Source organism: Motacilla alba, chromosome 9 (genome assembly GCF_015832195.1).
Source record: "Motacilla alba alba isolate MOTALB_02 chromosome 9, Motacilla_alba_V1.0_pri, whole genome shotgun sequence".
In the NCBI taxonomy this organism is placed as follows: domain Eukaryota; kingdom Metazoa; phylum Chordata; class Aves; order Passeriformes; family Motacillidae; genus Motacilla; species Motacilla alba.
The window spans coordinates 5,739,489-5,762,950 of NC_052024.1; the positions used below are offsets into that span (position 1 = coordinate 5,739,489).

General features: G+C 46.1%; 1 protein-coding gene across 8 annotated transcripts in view; it reads right to left on the minus strand.

Moving 5' to 3' along the window:
- The window catches only part of MAP3K13 (mitogen-activated protein kinase kinase kinase 13), a 73,515-nt gene that overhangs the window by 20,503 nt on the left and 29,550 nt on the right, over window positions 1–23,462 (minus strand). For 7 of the 8 annotated variants that reach the window (XM_038145538.1, XM_038145546.1, XM_038145542.1 and 4 more), the window contains one exon: window positions 4,443–5,017. In XM_038145538.1, coding sequence (XP_038001466.1) covers window positions 4,443–4,944 — 502 coding nt within the window. In that variant the 5' untranslated portion in view covers window positions 4,945–5,017. Of the gene's footprint in view, window positions 1–4,442; window positions 5,018–16,976; window positions 17,081–23,462 lie in introns of those variants that run through there. The other variant, XM_038145545.1, reaches the window with a different exon arrangement.

The following is a 23,462-nucleotide window of genomic DNA, read 5'->3' on the forward strand; positions in this document are numbered from 1 at the left end:
GTATCCCATCTATCCCTGCCCTCCAGCAGTGGGAAGCCATTCCCCATTGTCCAAAGTCTCTTTCCATCCTTACCTGTGGGAAGTCTGTCTTTCCTGTACAGGACACAGAACACTGACATTCATTTCCATGAGGCATTTACAGTTTGTGAACACTAATGGATAACTGTATCACCTTGGAACCCTAGTGGGCTCTTAATATTCCCTACCAGGCAATATTACCTTTCTCTAATATTCCCTCTGCAATGGCAAAGGCTGAGAGAGGCTGTAAACAAAGTAAGCAAAAGTTCATGTGGTTCCTTCTGCAAAGTCATCTCGTGTTTATTTCAGAACACAGATGCTCTCCTATATCCCGTCTGCATCCTGATTGTCAGGGGCACAATTCAGGAAAGAGGTTTCAGTGTAGTGACAGTGAAATATCCCCCACCCTTGGGGAATATCAAGAAGAACAAAGAGCCAAACCATAGGTAACACACAGTGCAGCAGTCAGACTCTTCTGGGCCTTAAGACACCAGTGGGATACTTCCCCTAAATAAATTAAAGTGTAATAGCAGCAGGAATTGCGCAGGAACTTGCGTTTCTGAGGTGATTAAGAACCATTTGAGTAGAATGATGAGAATCTATTTCCCATGGGGAAGAAACGCAGGAGCAGCCTGAGCCATTGAACCAATCTATTTGGAAGAAGCTTTTCCCAGCACTGGCTGCTCTCCAGCACTGGCACTGTGACAAGAAGCATCTCTGGTGTACACAGACCCCCTCAACACAAGCACCCTCTGACAGGCACCTTGCTCTCCAGGTAGACACAAAAACTCTCACAATGATGGTAAAGACACAACTTGTGAAAGGGAAGGTGAAAGCAGCTCCTGGAGACAGCTTCTTAATCCAAAGGAAATGGCTGAGAAGCCTAACGAGTCTCTAGGAAACACAAACGAGTCTTGCTTTAAAGTGCTGGTGTCCCCACAATCCCAATTAAATAACTGGTAGGTGCAAATTAATGAACTGAGTGTGTGTCCCTGAAAGCACTCACCAGCAACCTTTAGAAATCAGGGTAAACAACTGGAAAAACATAGGAGGGAGGGATTTTATGGGTCAAATCCCAAGTACTTAAACCTCAGATAATCAGCTGGCACTGAACAATACAAAAGCAAACGCTCCCCACAGGAATGACTCCTCACCAAGCAGTGACTGGCATCACTCAGCCAACCAGCACAGAGCCTGTGGCAGCTCCCAGCTGACCAAGGCTCTGCCCAGCCTGTGTCCTGCAGGGAAGAACAGGCATACCCCTCTTGCTGACCATCTGGGTGTCACAGGAAGGACACTCAAGCAGTAATTTCAACAAGAAGATAATGCAGAATCATGTAAAAGCTGTTCTTATCTTCTCCCTCTTTCACCAAGCCACAGCCAAAGCTTTACAGGCAATATGGGCTCAAGGACATAAAACCCATTTGTCTTTTACTACTTGCAACCACAACACCACCACCATGTCCCAAAGAACGGGCCTGCAGGACAGCCAAAGCAGGAGGGAGCGGCAAAAAGTACCACAAAGCACCTGCAGGCAACATAAAATGGTTTGGGTTGGAAGGGATCCTAAAGCCCATTCCCTTCCACCCCTGTCACAGGCAGGGACCCCTTCCACTATCCCAGGTTGCTCCAAGCCCCATCCAGCCTGGCCTTGGACACTTCCAGGAATGCAGGGGCAGCCACAGCTTCTCTGGGCAGCTGTGCCAGGGCCTGACCACCCTCATAGGAAAGGATTTCTTCCTAATCTAATCTTAATCTCTCTTCTATTAGTTTAAAGCCACTCCCTGTTGCCCTATCACTACTTCCCCATGTAAAAAGTCACCCCCCTTCTTTTTTATAAGCTCTTTTTAAGTTCTGGAAGGCCACATGGCTGCAGATCCAAGCTGGACTCCTACCCCTGTTATTTATTCAGCCCAACACAAAGGATTACTCCTGGATGAGGCTTTAAGTAGTTGTCTCATAAAGAAGGGGGAAAAAAATCATCTGCACAGATCCATGGCAGCAGCCCAAAGCTGTAAAGCAGCTCCCAGGGAAATGAAAAGCCACCACAATCCTCTCCCTGCTGCTGAAAGAGCCCCAGACATTTCCTCAGCCACACAGCACTTGCACAAACACAATCCATGCATCCTCTGTGCTCTTGCTAAAAGACAGCAAAAATAAAAATAATCACATACATCAGTTAGTGAACTGCTGGCTTGTATGTAGCTGATGAAATGCACACAAAGATGATTTTCTGGTGGTAAGAAGCAAGAATGAGATCATCTGGAAAAGAGAACATGAATATTCTCACAAAATCCTCAAGTTTCAGCACAGAAGCAGTTTGAAAAGGTTTATCCTTGGATAACAGAAGTGTAGTACCACCATCAGGGTAACAGATGTCATCAAAACAAGACAACTGAGCAGCTCCAGAAGAAAAAAAAAATTTAAAAAAAACCTCTTCTTTTCAGTCCCCTTTCTAACAATGAAGACACTGAAAATGCAGCTCAACCACACAGCTACATATAGCTGATCCCAATTAATCCTCAGCCTTACCACATCTGTAGCCAGTTCAAATCTGCCCTTTTAGAAGGGCCTGATGCCAGCAGCAAACAGCAGAATGCCCCTGGATGTGTGGCTCTGAACATGCTCCCAAGACAGAGAACAGCAAGACGCCCTGTGCACAGGAACCAGCTCAGTGTGTACCCTCCAGCCCCAGCACTGCTCTCAGCTGCTCCTTTTCATTCATTAGTGCTGCCATCTTTTAGTTTGGTGACTTCCATACAAAAGTGAGTGTCCCCTGTGGGTCACCAGAGCACAGATTGCACTGTGGGCTCCAGTGCAGCTGCTGGCCCTGCTCTGTGGGGAATGGGATCTCTCTGTCTCACAGGCAGCTCCCCCAAAGCCACTGCTCCCAGGCAACAGGGACACACCAGCATGGGATGGCTCAGAGACAGCAGTGGGGACAGGTGTGGGACACACAGAGAATTGCTGGGAGTGGCCACTGCCACCCTGCACCTGTGGCCTTTCCTTGGAAATTTTTAGCTTCCCTTACAAACACTGAGCATGCAACCCAAAGCACTGTCACACAGACACTGCCCAATGCCTGCTCTGAATGCCATCTGACTGCTCAGAACCTCCTTTTCCCTCCTAAGGGAGACTCCCCACCTAGACAGCCCTTCCAAAACTGTTCACCCTTTGTGCAATCACCCCAGCAGCCTTAATTCCCCAGGGAACTTTCTGTCACTGTTTTTATTTATATTCTGAACCACACGTGACACAATGAATTTACAGCACGCAAACAAAACACAACCAACTGTGCCAGAAAATTTCAAAGCAAGCAAACCCTTGCACAGAGAGCTGCTGCTCAGGAGGCACCTGGAATGTAGAGATGCATTTCCTGCTCACTTAGGAACTGGAAACAACTGACTCTAGGAAACTGATTTCGAGGCAAATTCATCCAACATGTTATTTAACAGCTCTGTTCCCTCATATTAAGAGCTGTTCCCCATCCCTCTGGGGTTTAGATTTGAACCATTCAGACAGGTTTCTGACCTTGTATCTTATAATTTGTCAGTGCCAAAAAGCCATCTGATTACTACGGAGTGATGCTCAAAGGAGACTTTGCCCCATGGTACTGCGGTGGCCAGGCTGTTCCCGTTTTCCATAAGCCTCAACCATTTCAGCTCCTTAATTCTAATGACAGCTTGTTCTTTTCCCATCTGCCACCTCCCTCCCCCTGTGCTAGGGGAGAAATCAGACACCAACAGCAGAGCATACTCTGCTCTTTGGTTTTCAGTACCCCCTAAAATATATATAGAGATAGATATATAGATATATATGCAGTCGACTGGGACATCACTTATTCCCAAGCTACAGATTTTATATGTATACTTATATACATTTACACATTTACGCTAACACATCCAAATGGAAAAGGTATAAATATTGAAGAACCTATTTCTGGAAAGACAAGTACTAAATGATATTTTAAAGAGGAAAATTACTCCTGAATAAAAAGAAATAAAAGCCTTTTTAAAAGAGATGCAATACTCCTGCTATTTGGTGGTCAACTGGGGACAGCCTTCACCTGGAGGTTCTGAAGTGGAAGTGCCTATGTCAGTGTTTTCCATCTGGAGGAAATAAAAAACCTCCAGAAATTAACACAGGGATCGAATCAAGTACTTCAACACAATTCCTTCTGATCCCCACGCCCGGCTCAGATTCAGCCTTGCCACAACGGTGCAGGCCATGGGGCTGAACAGGTTTTGACTCCCTCACGAGCTGCCTTTGCCACACATGACGGCTGTTGGCTCCATAGCGCAGGGTTTATCCCTGGAAACCCGCGACAGGGCGGGACAAGACAACAACGGCCACGTGGAGAGCTGGGGCAGAGCCCTGGCTCACCTGCCTCACCGCCCCAGAGCAGAGCCGGTGCTGCCCCTCACCTTGCTGCTGCAGTTTGTAGTCCGTGGAGTAGGCCTTGCCTATGATGTTCCACACGGGCCGCAGGCAGCCGAAGAGCCCCTCGAGGAAGCCGCCGCTGCCGCTGCCCGTGCGGTTGAACTGCACCTTCACATCGTCGCCGGCTCCGTTGGTGTCGCCGTCCCCGGGGCTGCGGGTGCCCTGCGGGAGCCCCGGCTCGGGCTCGTCCTGCTCCCGCAGCTGCAGCACGCTGTTCTCGAAGTGGTCGCGGGCGTCCTCGCTGATGCTGGTCAGCACGGCCGCCGTGCCCGGGCTGCCGACGCCCTCCAGCAGCTCGGCCGGCAGCGAGCCCCGCTCCCGCACGTCCTCCAGCAGCTCCGGGGACGGCTGGCTCCCGGCGGCCGGCGGCTCGGCGGGGAACCTCCCCAAGTCTTTGTCCTCACAGAACGCTTTGCCGATGGAGTTGGGAGAGGAAGACAGGCTCAGGCGCTCCTGAGTGCTGGCCATGATGCCGTGAGTGTGCATCAAGGAGACGGCCCGAGGGGGTGCTCAGAGCGCTTGCAGGACGCGACTCACATGTGACACCTGGGCCCAGTACCTGAAACAAGAGGAAAAAGAACAACTTTCAATTTTTTATTTGAAGTATTTTCACTACGTGCAGTTTCGCTGAGGTGAGCTGATAATTAACTAGACTTTCCAGACAGCCGCTGATACTTGGTAAATAATTAGTGCCCTAAAAGAAAGAAATAAATGGTTCCAACAGAAACTCCACTCGGGCAATACTCTCGGTAACATACTGCAGGAATTGGCCGGGAAACAAACATCACAATTTTAAACAAGAGCCTGAGGATCAAAATCGTGAAAGATTCTTTGCAGAGAGTTCCCACAGCATTATCAGACTGAAGCTGGCCCCAGCTCAGCTGTGGTTTGAGTCCCACCACTCCACTGTTCCTGGGCTTGGCACAGCCCACGAGCTCAGGATCCCTCTGCAAACCCTCGAGACAAGGTGTTAGAGAAACAAAGCCCGGTGATACAGGTACCTTGATTCCACCAAGGGATGGTTTGTGGCTGCTCCCTCAGAGTCCCACCTGGTTATTACCATCCTGGACCTCTAATTGACCCTCCCTGTCCATTGTGGCAAGATATGTTCAATTCTCTAACCACATCCATGCCACCCTCATAAGCAAATAAAATTTTGAGTTTCATGGAACAGCAGACCCTCCTTGCTGTTCTCTCACCGTGGCTCTCCACTTCTCCCCTGCATGAGCTTCTGGGAGGGCGCACATAAAACAAGAGCTGGGATCCCTTTTAAGAAGTGCCCCCATCTCCTGCTCCATGCTCCACTGAGAGGTCTTTTTTCCATAACCCATGGTGGTGCCACCTTCCCACAGAGCCAGGCTGATGGCTGGGGGTCATGCTGCCAGAGCTGCCCACTGCAAAAACAGCTTTGGGATAATCCCTTCTGAAACCAGATGCTCTAACACTGGGCCACAGGCAATTAAGTGAATTCAGCCTGCAACATGGAACAAAGTCCAGTTTTAAATTCCACAAGAAGCTGTGAGGGGTAAAAAAAGTGGCCTTAACAGAAAGTACTTTGTTAAAAAGTAAGATCAGTTACAGTGGCTGCAAATTTCCAGGCTCTGCAAACAGCCATTGGAAGGGAGAAAGAGGTGGCCAGGTAGGACACAGCCAATGGCAAGGGAGCAGCTCAGTGCCATAGCTCCCAGGATGAGGTCACTGCAGGGAGGAGAGATAAGCCCTTCAGCCCACAGGATGAAAAGCCCTGGGCTTCAGCCCCTCTCCAGCAGCAAACTGGAACAGCCAGGAACCTGGATTACTTTCCTGTATCCTGCCTGATCACATGGGGCTTGCATAAAAGCTTTATTTAGGTTGTAAACTTTGTTCTTTAAAAGAAAGCAAACCAGCAAATGAGGCAGAAGTTGCAGCACAGCCCAAACCAGTAGAGGAGCTGAATCGGACCCATATGGGAAGCTGGAGAGTTGGTTACTCCTGACCTACAATGACCAATTCAGCAGTGTGGGAAGCTGCAGTGTGACCTCAGAGTACAGTTACTACTAGCAGCAGTTGTTCTATTATCACAGATTTTGTTATTGATAAGAAGATACTTCAGACCTGAACAGAATTGCAGAAAAATACCAGGCCAGGCCCAACTCAGTGTTCCTGGGCACAGCCCCAGCTCATCACCTGAAGTCAGGGAGTGACAAGGGATTGTTTAAACAAGGGCAAAATGCTGTGTTCATACAGAGAAATGTGCTTTTTGTAACACAGAATATTAAGCAATACAAATAAAACATCAGCCAGGTGTCCTGCAAGAAACTCCAATGTAAAGGCTAGAATCTGAGGTAACAGTGTCCCAAAATGCCTCACTTTTAACCCTTGGGAAGTGCATTATGGATTAAATCAGACTTGGAGGATAAAATAACTTGGCTGTTATGTGCCTCTCAAGAGTACACTACTACAGTGTAAGGTTTTGCTTTTACATTTTTACAGTTTTCTGCCTCTGGAATGTTTGATTGTGGAGATTTAACAGGGAATTAACAGCTTTTCACTACACAGCTCAGCCAAGAACAAAGCCCCAGACTCTGGGATATCAGGTCTGTTTTCCCAGATCAAATTGCTTTCTCCAACACTGAGATGTTTCAAATAAAAAAAGCCTTTAGGCACAGTGTCCTGCCACTTTACATGCTTCTTTATGTGCTTCACGGGGAGAGAAGGCATATAAAAGTTATGGAATTATTTTCAAACTGGCATGATACAGCCTTATTTAGGCCCTTACATAAGAAGCCTAATTTTCAGAGGTGTAGCAAACTCATTGTTGGGAGAGCATGAAACAGCAGCACTTCTTTTAAAACAACTTCTTCTCCAGCCAACTTGAACCAAAGTGGTGCAGAAACCCTGGGAGGGGGAGAAGGTGGTTTCTGCCATACCACATCAGTGCTGACTTGTTGGGGGAAATTAATTGTTTTAATTCTCTTCTATTGCAGTAAATTCTGCAATGTGCAACCTCTTGCCTTAGCAAAATGTGATTTAATCCAATGAAATTAGGATGGTTGAGATCTCACCATCTCTTGAAACAAGGGAAGAGCATTTTCCAAGTTTTATTGTCATGCTGCTGCTATTCTTTCAGTCATAGTACCAAAAGGCTGAGATTTTTCATGCTGACCTCTTCCCAATAAAAGAAAAGGCAACTAAAAACATTTTCTTGAAAGTTTTAGGCTTCAGTATATCCAGACTGCCATTCAGGATGTACTCATAAGGGCATGTAGTGAAAGGACAGGGTGGAATGGCCTTCAGCTGAAGGAGGGCAGGTTTAGTTTAGATATTAGGAAGAAATTGTTCCCTGTGAGGGTGGAGAGGCCCTGGCACAGGCAGTCTCCAAGGCCAGGCAGGACAAGGCTTGGAGCAACCTGGGATTGTGGAAGGTGTCCCTGCCCATGGCAGGGGGTGCAACTGGATGATTTTTCAAGTCCCTTCCAACACAAACCAGCCTGAGATCCCATGCCTGTGATCTGCATGTGCATCATGAGCTTTTCCAGGGAAAGGCCTGGCCAAGGCTGTGCTATTTCTATCTGAGTGATGCTCCTGCTGCAGCAGCCTCCCAGTCAAAAGCTGGAAGCTCCATGTGTGGGAGGACTGTGCATATTTAAGAGATTGAGATTTCACAAAGTGCTGCTGCACATACTGACTTGAAGGCAGACCCTCGGATCTGAACTGTTTTGATGAGTTCATGCACTCTGCACTAACAAATTTCTTTTCTGTCTGGAAGGAGATTCAAGGCTCAGTGTAATTTTGTACTATCACAACTTCTCATAAATTACTCCATTTCCATGCAAAGTATTTCTTCCAGGCAAAATCCCATCGCCCTCAGACAAGAGGAGCATGAAATGCACCTCTTCTCAGCAGAGTGAGGCTGCTCCTCAACATGTCAGACAGCCCAAAATTCAGTTTGAAACTATAGATAAGTGAGAGTTTACCTGAATCACCAAGTGGGTGAATCAGCTACCAAGGCACACTCTCACCTTGCCTGATATTGTGCCTGTCCCTGGAAACAGCCACCCAGGAAGTGTCCTCACACTCCTCCAGAGCCACCAAAGCACGTGGCTGCCTATACAAGTTCAATATTCCTAAGAGTGTCAACACAATGGTCAGGTTCTGCAGCTGAGTTAAGCCAGTGCCTTGCGTGACCCATTGCTGAAGTCTCTCCTCTAAAGTTTCTCCTTTAAAGACCTATGCTAAAAATTGAGTGGCAAATCAGACACAGCACACAAACCAAACCAAAAGTCAGTGTGCTGGAAAGGTGGTGTAAGCACAGAGGCCACCACTCAGTCTCGTGAAAGCCCAAGTCTCCAGTAACACTACATTTGCTTCCTTGAAGGCTACTTCTATCTTAGCCAATAAAGCATAATCTCTGCTTGCACTTCCAACATGCAGAGGGAATAAAAGCAATTGTCTGATCCATGTTTAGGAGCTGAAGCAGAGCTGCTGGCAGAAATTATCCAGCTGGTACATGGAACTACCATGGACAGAGGAGATTCCTGCCCAGATCACTACTTACAGCCAAGCCCTGTGGTCCCCTTGCTTTTTCCTGGTACCCAGTGTGATTTCTTCCTGGCTGCAGAGGGCACAACAAGGTAACTACACATTTCCTACACAACTGGAATTTATGGGAGTATCATTTCAACTAGTGGCTTGTGACAAAGCCTTAAAAATGTTCTAAAATCTAACAAAACTACAAAAAGCGTGTCTATAAAGCACAGACATCATGTTCTCCTGCCCCTTGTGACTCTCTCTCAAATTCTACAGGGAATTTTTACAACACACAGATGCACAGTCCTCTCCCATCGCTGTACAACTCCAGCACAGTAACGACTGAGAGTTGCTGAATTGGCAAGTCCCAGAGCTTTTGTTGTCACTTCTGACCTTTGGGTTTGAACTGTGTGGTTTTACCACACAGCATTTCAACAGACTCTCTTTTCCTGGTCTCCTGATGAAGAAAATGTTACATGAATGATCAGCTACTCCTCTTCTGCCACACTTTTTACATTACTCAGAATATAGGCTTGTGATTTGCATGGTTGTTTTGAAAGCAAAAAGCAAAAGCAGATTTATTAATAGAGAATGAGTTACACATCACCAAAAGGCAAACTCTTTGTTTTCAGGAGGGCTGATTTTTTTTTAAAGTTACATTATTACATTAATTAATTACATTACATTTTTATAAGTTGCATTATCTGTTTTGTTAGGTGGTAAAAAAAGAAATCACACTATGAAGCTTGCCCACATTAACCTGGTATAACCCAGCCCAGGCTACAGGCAAACCTTTAAGCCAACTATGGAGCAGCCCAAGGCAAAGCTTGGGTGTTTTTAAGCCATCAATCTCCTTCTCAAGATACACTGCTCCTTCAAGGAAGAACATTTCTTCCTATCTCACACCCACATGAATGCCCAGCCACAACCCAGCCTTATCTTTAAATAGTACAATTACATAGCCAAAACACCATCAATTGTGGATAAAACAAGGGAAAGTTCTTCATCTGACCCAGCTGAGATTTTCTGTCACTGCAATAGCTCTGTTCATATTTCTGCATATAAACATTTCTCTACAACCAACAGCATGTTTACCTGGGAAAGTGAAGTCTTGTCACACTGGCTTTTTTGTGCTTTACACTGCTCCTTCAGGTTGTCAGATAAACACTACAGTACTTCTGCACTCCTGCAGAATCCTGACTTGAACACATACTTTTACTTCCTCTCTCCAATAAATATTTGGATGCCACCTCAACATAAGACAGCTTTCTTCTGCAGACACCATAATCCTCACCTGAGAGATGTGGTAGCAACTGTTGAGGGCTCACAACTATCATAATCATCATCATTTAAAAACATTACTAGATAATTAGCATAGCCATGGGCATTAAGCACGTGAGACCACAGACATGTAACCATGTTGTCTGTAGTCTGTGTTATCACAACAAAAACCTGGCTTCGTGATGATTTAATTTAGCCTTTATTCAATATATTCTATCTATAGGAAAACAGGGACACATCATTTTTGGAAAAGTGATTTTAGCAGTGCTATCCTTTTGTCTGTGGCTGTACCAGTGAGAAAGAGAACCCTGTCTAGCTCAGTGGCCTGAACCCTTTCTGACAATGACAAAAATAGCAGCATGTACCAGCCAAGAAACAGCCTTAATGGCTGGACTCCTGCTCTGTGCAGAGCCAGCTGCAGGTTTGCTCGGCACCTCGCACATCCCAAGCAAGCCTGGCTGAGGAGAAAGAAGTGGCACCCAGGCTGCAGCAATGGGATGAAGGCACAGAAGCTCAGGAGGTTCATCCATCCCCCTTTCCTGCTGCAGAGCCAAGGGAAGGGTGTGCAGGCAGGCAGAGCTGCCCCCAGCAGTGCCACCAGCTGCCCTGCTCACAGCACACTGCCGGGTCTGTGCCTCAGCACACAAAGGACTGGGCCTGTGCAAATGGGTCAAGGAATTCTTTAACCAGAACACCTCGGCAAACACGGCTGTGGCAGGGAGTTTTGTAGCTTATCTCCGTGTTGTAGAAGGTCACACCAGCTCTTCTTCACTTTGCATGGCTTTAATTCCTTTCTTTCTTCAAACAGCCAGTTGTTCACTGCTTCAGTGGCACCTGAACATATTATCTCTTAAATTCCAGCTGTGATTTTAAAAATTGTCCCATCCTCCACTCCAATACATTTTTTATCAAGTCTAACAATTCTCACTTGACTTTCTCACTCTCCATATGAAACTTGCTCTGAGTCTTTGATCACCTCTTTTCCATTTCTCCTGTATCACCTTAAAGTTATAGAACATAGAATCACAAAATAGTTTGGGTTGAAAAAAGCTATTAAACCTTAAAATTCATGGGCAGGGACACCTTCCACTAACCCAGGTTGTTCCAAGCCCCACCCAACCTGGCCTTGAACATTTCCAGGAATGGGGCAGCTTCCCTGGGTAGTTGAGGAAGTCAGACCACAGCCAGGATTCCCAAAAAGGACAGAATGCCACAGAAATACACAAAGGCACAATGATCATTTTGGCTCCTCAGGATGCTGAGCTAACTTCCATGGGTCTCTTACTACCTAAGATCTCATTATTGAGCAGAAAAAGCTATGTCAGAGCCTAATTCTGACTGTAAAGACTGATGTTAAGACTGAATTGTGTTTAATCAACACTAAATTGAACTGGTATTTTATCACCCAAGTTCACTGGAGCCTTCCACTACTCCCTGCAAGTGGCTTCCATAGTTATTACCCTCAACACCTTCCTTGTGAAGTCTCACAGCCTAAACAGAATATTCCTAAAATATCTGGATAAGGGAAGAAAAGGTGGGAAAAGTATGAGTAGTGCCATCTCCAAGGCAGAGAAAGATGTTTCAACATTACTATGCTTTTATTCCAACTCTTACTCCATATCATTTAACCAGTAATCTGTCTGCCAGCCTGGTGTCTCAGTTATTTAATAGCTGTTTAGCCTCTTTAAGAGCCTCTGGTAAGTATTCCTGCCAAAATCCCAACAGATTGTCTCAAGCAGATCCCCCTTCCTACCATGCTCCTGTCTCCTACGAAGATATTTAATAGATTTCCAAGGCAGACTTCACCTTAAAAGAACTGGTGCCTCTTATCCCCACATGCAATGTGTGCATCTGCCCTGGCTCTCAGCATAGGAATGAATTTCTACCTCCAGCACCATGCGACAAATGTTTCACTAGAACCTCCTTCAGCATAAGGTCACAAACTTGTGGGGGGTGGTGAAGCAGTGCTTGATTTGGAAAGACAAATCAAGCATCTACTTCTTTCATTTTTTCAAAAGGAAGGGGGGGAAAAAAAAGCAATAAAAATTCGTCTTGGTGAGGAAGAGACACAAAGAGCCCACCCAGCCTCCCGTGAGTGCAGAGAGACCTCTCCAGTGGCAGGGAGAGCACGTCCTGCTCCACCTGGCAGCCCTGCCGAGCCGGCTGGGAAATAAGCACCTTACGTAACGGCGTATTTTCAGCACTACACACTGAAATGCTGCCTCTACCCTGCAGAAGGTATTTTTGGATCTGCTAAAATGCTACTGTGTTCTTCCAGGGCTTTGCATTCTTCTGCTCAGAAATTGCATAATCTGATGCCATAGGAAATAAGTGGTGTTGCATAATGACTCTCGTATTGGCTGCAGGGACCAGGGACTGCCCGTTCCTGCTGGAGAGCAGCCCTGCTCCCAGCCCAGGTGCTCGGGCAGAAAGGGGAACCCGCAGCCACCTGCCCCTGGGGAGCAGGGGAACAGACCAAGGACCATGCAGTTATCTCACAAAAATCAGTGTAAGTAAGTCACCCATTTGCTCTTTGTTGGCCTCGCCGTGCTGCTGTGAGCTGTGTGCACACAGGGAACACCAGCAGCCCCACACGCCATCTCACCACTGACACCCTCCACCACAGGCCCATCAATCCACTGGAAAACATTCAGCTGGGATAGAGACAGACTAAATGCTGATCAGCCTTTTATACCACAGAATTACTACTGAAATCTGTCTCAGACTAAAATGTAGAAATTACCTTAAGTTACACTCTTCTCTTTCACCTTTCTAGCTTTCTCCATAGCAGGAAACAACTTTTCAAACCCAGTCACAGGCTTCAGGCTCTGTTCTTTTCTCATCATCCTTCCCAGTTCTGTACTTTTACCTCACTGACAATCCCCATGCTATTATTGATCCATATGTTTTTATATAACTATATAATTACTATATGTTACTATATTACTATATAATTTACTATATGCTATTATATTACTATTACTATACAACAACAACAGATTTAAGGATTCAAACGGAAATATTTCACAACAACAAACACCAGTAAAATTTCCAGTTTAGTTCACAGAGGCCTTACAGCCCCACATTTCCATATGAAGGCCCTAAATGTTCCAGTCCTACCAACAAACAATATCTTGGAATTTAACCCCCTTGCAGAACTGAAACACCCTATTTTCCTCTGAAGAGTAGCATTAAAATTAATTAATGTCTGAAAGATCTTTGAGGATGGAGATCAATATCACAGTGTTGCTTTCAGGAATCCAGTGAATGAATCAAAGTCTCACTTCAATTCACGTGAGGTGTCAGACTGGTCTCAGGTAAACTCGCTCACTCCCACGCTTGTTTTTATTTTTATAGTAGATATGAATTATTCAACATTTGCAAAGCACATTCAACATGTAAATGCTACTCACACAAACTTCTCAGTACTAAGAGCTTATGTGCTTCACACCCAGTACTAAACTCAACAGCTCTCCATGAAAGTACAACAATTCCTGGGGCAGGTGAAGTGCTCTGGGCCCCATCACCCCACACCAGGTCCATGCCTGGATGTACCTGCTGGGAAAGGGAAGGACACTCGAAATCCAGCTGGCAGATGTGGGATGGGAAATGACAGCAGTACTAAGTTGTATTTAGCACGCACCATACACGAGCAAAGAGGATTAGTCCTCAACAGAGGCAGCACAATGCTCAGGAGCTCAGGAGCCTCTCGTAAGCCTGTATTAGTGACAGCGCAGGGTTAGAGGTGTGAGCCTGCTCCACTACAGCTTTACGTGCTGGTCACACACTAACAACACAGACCTGGGGGTGCTCATGAGGCCTGGCCCAGCTCCTGCCACCCAACCCTGCAGAGACCAGCACTCAGCACACCCCAACTGGACCACTCTTGGGCTGCAGCTGATGGCTCAACACCGGAGGATCTCCTCAGGCCCAGAAGGATGGTGAGGATGGACTTCCCATGTTTCAACAGGAGAGTCACAGCTGTACAGCCACATTACTGATTTTGGTGTCCTCCAGAAGGTAACAGAGATGAGGGACAGGACAAGCATCCCTGGAATGAATAGAATGTCTGCACAGAGACCTCCATTCCTCCAGCCCACCATGCTGGAAAAAGTCCAGCTTCTCACCCCTGCCAGGACTTTCTCCTTCCTTCCCTCACAGCACCTCGGTGCTATGTTACCAACAGCTCCAGAGGGAACAGCACCAACAATCACAACTTCACCAGAGGGTTATATTTACACAGACAAATCTGCTCTTCCTCCTGGCCTACACCCAGCTGTTGCCAAAGCCTTTGAACCCCCTCCAACCACCAACTTCTTGAAGTTGTAGCAGGGAGAGAGCACAAAGGTCAAAGCACACACTGAGTATTTATAGGGGTGGGAGTAACTACACGCAGAGCTGCTGCTCCTGGCCCAGCCACAGCTGCCAGCTTGGTATTCAGCCCTAAGAAGCCTGTGTTTTGGGTGAAATATTTACCCCACACTACCCAAGAGATGAGACTGATTTGCTGCCATGACACAAAACAGGAGCCTACAAAAGCCTCTGCATGGGATGTATTTTTGCCAAGGAGGGATGAAAGACAAAGTCCTATAAGCTGGACAGGGCTTGGTGAAGTGCCAGACTCCAGAGAGCTTTGGAGGTAGCACTTGCCTCGGTTGACTCATTTGGATTCAGTTATGCCTGAGAACTCACTGGAAGTTGCACAAGCAGTGAACCTGTGCTGCCTCCCTCCACTGGCATCTCAGGTCAGAGCTTGGCTAAAAGGCTCAATGCACCTTCCCCTGCCTGCCCTGGCCCCAAGGACCAGAGCTGAAGGGCAACCAGCACTGATTTAAAATCTGTTCACACAAGCCATACCAGATTTCTTTTATTTTTATATTTAAAAAAAAAAAGTTTTATTTTATAACTCTGCTATCTTGAGAAGCCCAACTCATCTCAACTACAGACAGCCTGGAACAGGTACCAGGCAGGAACAACTCAAGCCTAATTAGCCATCTCACATTTGCTATAAAAAAAGTCCTGAGAAAACAGGAAATACTTAAAACTTTTCTTATCCTGCCACTGCTTAGAGCAGACCCATGTTTAAAAAACTCCTAATTGTAAAAGGTCTTACCTAGGGAGAGATTTTCAAATAAACCATTACTCAATTTTCTGATCCACTGGAGATAAGCAACTCACCTAGTCTTTACAATAGGAGATGAAAAAAACGAGGTTGAAAATGCAACCAAAAAGCCCCCAAACGTGATCAAATCCAAGTTCACCTATAGCTGGGGAACAGTGGGAGTCTCTACCATTTACTCTGTGCTAGAAGTCACTTGCTAATTCCAGGCACAAGGGCCAAAATGAATGCCAGCTATAAATTTAACTTTCGGGCAGCAGGGGACAAAGACAAATCTGAATGACAGGACCGTTCCAGATCAAAGACTCAGACGGGAGGCCCCAAAGACAGAAAACAAAACTGGTGTTAGAGCAAAACAAACAAACAAACCCCCCACTACATCAAAATCTGGATTTATTTGTGTTTCTCAGCGGAAGGCTGTCACAGACAGAGGGTTCAAAGGGCTGCCTCTCTCTAGAAACAAAACCCGTACACATTCATTCAGGAGCACAACAAAAAGGATAGTGACAAAAACTTTTAAACCCATGACAACTCTACCGTCCCCATTCTAGGGTATCCCAAGGTGTCTGTGGCTACCCACACAGCAGGTACTGTGGAAAGTGCCCACATTTCCCAGCCAGACCGACTGCATCTCTCTCCTTTCAAACATTTTCATGTTTTCTCCCTCAAAATTATTGATCCAAATACATTCCTTCATCTTCTTCTACTGAACAGATTGCCTACTGCTAAAATCAGTATATCCAAACACATGGGCCTGATGTCATCTTTCTCCAGATCTACTTAAAATATCCCATTTTTCATTTACTTAAGGGAGACATGTGGTTTGATATGATTAAGCAACTGCAGCACCTAAACCACCCCCCAAAACAAAAATAAAGAGGAGCTCTTCTTTTCATGGGGAGAAAACATGACATCATGCCCATTCAGGTGAGCAGGAATATGACAAATCTTGCCCCGGTGAACAGTATCATTAACTGCAAAGGTACTCCCAGCTCCCTCGTTTATTAGGAAAATGAGGGATGAAAATTGTGTTCAGCACATCAGGGACAGCTCAAACTGCTATTTTCAATAACACAGGAGCAAATTCCTACCCAGCTGATTGAAAGAAAAACACACCTCCTTCATCTCAGAAATAAAATTAAATTATTTCCCACTGTAACACACAAGAGGAATTGTTTGATTAGCCCACAAGGAAAAAAATACTACAATTCCCCAAAAAAGCAAAAATTACGATTCTGCCTCTTTACACTATCTAGTAATTCTTAAGACATTGCCTGTATATTCCATTTATATCCATTCTCCATTGCCATTCCCTTCCCCTTTAAAAGGGGGGCACAAGAAGATAACGTGCAAAATTGCAAGTGAAAAATGTCCAGCACACCGAGAGGCAAAGGCCAGGCCAGCTCTCAGATTCATATGCAGTGATGGATAAATTAAGGTTTCGCGTTTCCTCTTCCCTTTCTCAGCATCATTTTTTCAGCCCTTTCCCGTCACAAATGCAACATCCATCTGTCCTTCCGAAATAAATGGCGAGAGGGGAATGCTGACCATGAAACACCGCACACAAACACACACCCCTCACAGAAACACACATCCCCCCAGTACTCACAAGGATGAAGATTTCCTATGTGATGCTCCATTTTCTCGTTTTAAAAAAGATGGAAGGCAAAAAAAAAAAAAAAAAAAAAAAAGGGAAAAAAAAGGCAAAAAAAAAAAAAAAGGAAGTGTTGCAAAATAAAAGGAAATTCCACCCACACGATCCTGCAGCCTGCTGCAAAGAAGCACCGAGCGTGCTGACGTCACGGATTCATGAATGGATGGCAAGCGGGCTGGATGCAGCCCGGCGGGGCCGCGCACCGGCAGCGCGGCCGGCAGCCCCCGCCCGCGCCGGGCACCGGCAGCCCGAGCCCCGGCAGCGGCACCGGATCGAGTGACTGCCATCTGCCGCGGGAACCCAGCGCGCTCGGCCATCCGAAAAGGAGCTCATCGCCGGCCCGGCTTCTTACGGGATTACAAACGCCGCGTATTATTATTAAAATGACTAAATATCAACGCGGACCGCGAGGAAGAAGCGGGGAGAACAATAGGAGGCTCGCGTTTGATTAGCGATGCAAAAGCACCGGTAAAATAAAAACAGGAGCATGAACAAAATCCCGCACTCGGCTCCAGTCAAACATTCCCGGCAGCGGGAGGACAAGCTCCCAACCTCAGTAAGGTCCGGGAACAAAGATCGGAGCAGGCAGAGTTCCACGCTCGGGCTACGTAAGGCATGGTGGGCACGGCACCCACTCCCATTTCCACCCCAGTGCCAATCCCAAACCAGTGGAATACACTTCACTGCCCGCTCCCATTTCCACCCCAGTGCCAATCCCAAACCAGTGGAATACACTTCACTGCCCGCTCCCATTTCCACCCCAGTGCCAATCCCAAACCAGTGGAATACACTTCACTGCCCGCTCCCATTTCCACCCCAATGCCAATCCCAAACCAGTGGAATACACTTCACTGCCCGCTCCCGTTTCCACCCCAGTGCCAATCCCAAACCAGTGGAATACACTTCACTGCCCGCTCCCATTTCCACCCCAGTGCCAATCCCAAACCAGTGGAATACACTTCACTGCCCGCTCCCATTTCCACCCCAGTGCCAATCCCAAACCAGTGGAATACACTTCACTGCCCGCTCCCATTTCCACCCCAGTGCCAATCCCAAACCAGTGGAATACACTTCACTGCCCGCTCCCATTTCCACCCCAGTGCCAATCCCAAACCAGTGGAATACACTTCACTGCCCGCTCCCATTTCCACCCCAATGCCAATCCCAAACCAGTGGAATACACTTCACTGCCCGCTCCCGTTTCCACCCCAGTGCCAATCCCAAACCAGTGGAATACACTTCACTGCCCGCTCCCATTTCCACCCCAGTGCCAATCCCAAACCAGTGGAATACACTTCACTGCCCGCTCCCATTTCCACCCCAGTGCCAATCCCAAACCAGTGGAATACACTTCACTGCCCGCTCCCATTTCCACCCCAGTGCCAATCCCAAACCAGTGGAATACACTTCACTGCCCGCTCCCATTTCCACCCCAGTGCCAATCCCAAACCAGTGGAATACACTTCACTGCCCGCTCCCATTTCCACCCCAGTGCCAATCCCAAACCAGTGGAATACACTTCACTGCCCGCTCCCATTTCCACCCCAGTGCCAATCCCAAACCAGTGGAATACACTTCACTGCCCGCTCCCATTTCCACCCCAGTGCCAATCCCAAACCAGTGGAATACACTTCACTGCCCGCTCCCGTTTCCACCCCAATGCCAATCCCAAACCAGTGGAATACACTTCACTGCCCGCTCCCATTTCCACCCCAGTGCCAATCCCAAACCAGTGGAATACGCTTCACTGCGCAGACCACAGGCAAGGACACCCAAATCTTTGGCAGAGTCCTGGTAGCCGCCTGCAAGAGCAGCTGTGCTTCACCTGGATACGGACGGGGAAGGAGCACAAGTTCTGCCTTCTTTTTGTACCTTTGAAACGTGAGGGAAGGAATGGAGGGATGAGCATGACAAGGAATGAAGGTGAAAGGTTGGAGGATAACCTGGGCTGCAAGCTCTGCAGTTACACCACCTCAGGGTTGACCAGAATTCATCAATTTGGCCTCAAACTCCTTCTGAACAATTTGCAGCCTCAAAGTTACTAAGAGACAGAATTTCTGTATTTTCACCACACCTTTTCCTAGCCAGTAGGAAGCAATTATGCCAAAACAGGGTGTCCCAAAACTCTCTCTGGTGGGGCACATGTGAAAAGAATGTCTGAGACAATCCTACCTTTCCTTATGGAAATAGGGTAGCATCTCAAAATAAACCAGGACTGGACAACAACAACACAGATCTGGGCTGAAAAGGCAAGGATTTTGTGCCTACTTGATCTCCTGTGAACAGCACCACTGATACCAGCTTCTGCAGAGGGAGGAGAGGGCCTGGATTTTGGACTGTGGTTTCTGAATTCAGACTTATAAATCTGGCTAGGGAAAATGCAAAGGAATGCAAATTTCTTATTACCTACTTTCAAGATCAAAGACACCACAAACTTAGTTTTGCTTTAGAAATATCTTTTCTTTAAGAGCTAAAAGTCACCTAAGCACAAGATTTCTGTCCAGACAACACCACTGCTGCAGCCTGAGCACTTCTGTACCCGAGGGGAAGCAGGAGTGGAGGGATAGAGACACATTTCTTCTCCAAAGGGATCACTTTGAGCCCCCATTTCAAATCCCAGCTGCACCTGCTTTGACTCCCTGCCTTGCCCTCCAGAGCCCAGCACTCGGCTTTACACCACCAAGAGATGGAGACAGCTTCCAGATTTCCCTGGCCTTTTCAAAAGAGACAAAAATGTTAATTTACTTTCTTACCCTAAAGGGATCAATTCAGGAACTAGAAGGGCCAGCAGTAGCACATGCAAGAAGTGGAAGAAAAGGAGAAATATTGCTATAGAATAAGAAAAGTCAGAATAAAAATAAAAGGAAAATAATTTTCAGAGGTTTCCAAGGGTTAATTGCAGTGACATTTATTAAAAAAAAATACCCAGCAGAGAAAATAAGTGGGAACAAAACCTCAGGAGGACTCCAGGAGAAGAAAAGAGCTTGTGCATAGAATTTCAGATTTTTTTGTCCATGGTAGCTTGGTTCAGTATCCCAACACTTGATTTCATCCATGCCTCAGCAGCTCAGGTTAAAATTTTTAAACACAAAGGTCCTGAATTTAATACAAGGTAATATCTTTAATAATTGTGAGACAAAAAACCAACCCACACTGTACTAAAATTGATGGCTGCTACACTATTATGTTGTGTTGCAACCAAGTAGGTATTTTCATAGTACACATTACACAGCTCCTTTGATCAGTAACTAAGTTGATCAATATTAAGAAAGAGAAATTATTCTCCTCCCTCTTGCTCAGACAAAATCATTGGTAAAAGCAGAGAACTCAAGTATCAGATACCAAATATAATTTGGCTCAGTATTAATGTGAAAACAGAGGGGGAAATGTACTATATACAACAAGGGTGTAAGATACTAAAAATCTAAAGTTCTTAAGGGACCCCAAGAGTGAAAAGTTGACAGGCAACAGGATTTCTGAAAGGAATCATGGGCAACCAAGTAACTAGACCAGTAGGAGAAATAACAGGCTAAACTGATGGCAATGGGTGCAAAAAGAAAGCTTAAAGTGTTTTTAAAAACTAACTAGTTCACCATATTTGAAAAATACAAGATAATTAAGTATTTCCAAGCCAATTAATAACTAATAGGAATGTTATACAGCATCTGCTAGGCATAACATTTCTAGTTGGCACATCCTATTGATTTGAGCCCAGTCCTAAAATAATCATTTAACAAGTTCTCCAATCCTGTGACCTTCAATTTTAATAAACTGGTGAACAACTAAAATTGCAGAAGACTTGAGAATACCAATATTATGCCAATACTCAAAAATAGCATGCGTTGTTATTTGTAGGCCTTGGCAACTCGGGAAGAAATCCTAAGCCAACCTTTGACAAGGAAGGATGGGTCTGCTGCCCTGGACCAAAGGCTGAGTTATCCCAGGATCCTGCCTCTGCCAGTGGCCCATGACAGCCACGCAGGGAAGCACAAACCCAAAGCAAACCCTCAGTGCTTCCCGTGGCATATTCCACTGACAGCACAGAAAATTAGAAAAGAGATGGGAGTGACTCAAAGGTTAATTTCACAATTATGCAGCACTTAGGCTGTTAATAAACCTACTCAGCACACACTTGGAGGTACAAGAGGGACTGCACCGTGAAAAGCTCCTACCTGGATGAGTAAATAAGTGAAGCAAGACAGCAGATGACTCTCTACCAGGCAAAAAAAGTTTGGGTAAATATTTGCATAGGTAAGGTGGCATTTCATTGTCAAGTCCTCAACACCTGTTGCAACACTATCCAAGACCCGTGCCCAGAGGCTGTGAGGGTCAGCCCCCCTCACAAGAGGGACTGCACCGTGAAAAGCTCCTACCTGGATGAGTAAATAAGTGAAGCAAGACAGCAAATGACTCTCTACCCGGCAAAAAAAGTTTGGGTAAATATTTGCATAGGTAAGGTGGCATTTCATTGTCAAGTCCTCAACACCTGTGAAACCTTGAATCCACTCTTCCCAGCCCTAGACACATGTCCCTCCTGTGGGTGTCCAGGAAGGAAGGAATCAGGATCACAGAATCAGATTCCCGCTGTTATTATGTCCAGATCTGACCTGGTGCAACTCACCTTTCTCTTTTGTAAGGAGCAAAGCTTCTATTTCACATCCTTGCAAACTTGCTGTTTACAGAGATTTATGACTAGACCCTCTCTGATGCCCCATACATTCCAGAAATATCAGCTACAAGAGACTGGAATATTGTGAAAAATTTGAAAAATTGAACATGTAACACAGTAGTATAGGCCAATTTCTTTTATTATTTTTCCTTTTTTTTTTTTTTTTTTTTTGGAATTTTTTATCTCTCTTATACACTCAATAGGGAAAATACAACACAATTTTAAATCAGTTGTCTCAATGGCACTTTACTCAGACAAGAAATGAAATGTATGCATTTATCATAAAGGACTTTATCCTGAATGTGCCCAGACCTGGGACTTTGGGAAGTTCTCCTTGCAGAGGCAGGTGAACAAAACTGAAATTTGACAAGACCAGCATTGAGACCTGAGAAGCTTGACCAGAGAAAAAGAGAAAAAGCTCCAAAATGGGACATGTGCAATGTCCAGATAAAGATGAGCAGCAGTTCCAGTTGGAGCCCTGTTTGGAAAGGGAGGCTGTTGACAACAGGACAGCCCTGGTGATTTCAGACCCCACTCCTGAGTCACCAGAGCCCGTAGCTGGGAGAGGAGTCCCACACAAATTAAGGGGTAAAACAAAGCTGGGAGGTTTTGGTCCCCAATTACTCCTCCACAGGCAAAAGGGCTGTGCCCTGAACATGGCTCAGAGCCTCTCAGATCAGAAACTTGAGATGTGCCTCTGCTCTCTGAACAGCAGCTCCAGTGAGCCACCAAGGGATCTCTGGGTCTGCTTAAACACAAGAGCAGGGAGCTGAAGACAGGCACAGACTCACAGATCTGCAGCACCCAAGGGAAAGCTCCCCTTCTCATAAGTGTATCCCTAAAAGCTACTCAAGAAAACCCAGAGACGCTTGTACCACCACTGCACAGTGTCCAAATCTCAGCAGTACAACTGCTGTAACCCCAGAGTGAGGTTACTTACACAAAGCCACCTTCCACGCTGTTGCCTGGTGTGGTTTTGAGTGTGCTCATGATGGGTAGGAGCACAGAACAACTACAAGGACTTTCTTTAACCTTGTATTGCCTTCAGCAATACTCCAGGAACTAAAAGTAAAATAAAGACACTAAAGGCACTAAAAGACAATGACAGGGCAAAAAGCACTATGTGTTTAGGCATGGGGTTAGTAAGGATTCCTTTTTTAAGGAGTTTCTGAGTGGCTTCCCCCCCTTCCCCAGGTGAGCCCTGCCCTTGCTGTTCCAGTCTGTGTAGTTTTAGGAGGAGACATAACACTGTAATGTTAAGAACACGCACTGATGAGGCTGGGGAAGTTCAAAAAACTGCATTTGCAGACTACCTTCTTCTGAAGGATGGCAGCCCTGCTTCCTGGAACATACAGAGAAGCTCTGGAATTCCATCAGGAAGGAAAATGGTGCTACATAAGAGACATTATACTGCTGAAAGGGCAGCTAAAGCAGCAAGTGAGCAACAGCCTTCCCAGAGTGACAGTGCTGGTGGCCAGCTGAGCAGAGGCCATGAGAGAAAACCAGATCTATTTGTTCAGGGAAACAGGCACAAAATAATATTCCTCCCAGAGAACAGGCTGAAATCAAGTCTTCCATAATAATAATTAACTCTAATAGGGTTCTCAGCAGTGAGAAATACTGAAGAAAAGAATTTTAAAAATAAGCATTCATCAATAGCAGTTATACTTGTAAAGCCAGCTGAGCCACTGTCACTTTTCCTCTGGCAGGTGAGGAACCTGCAAAAAGCAATGAGAGCTGACAATGAAGCCTCAGTATTAGTGCCATGTGGA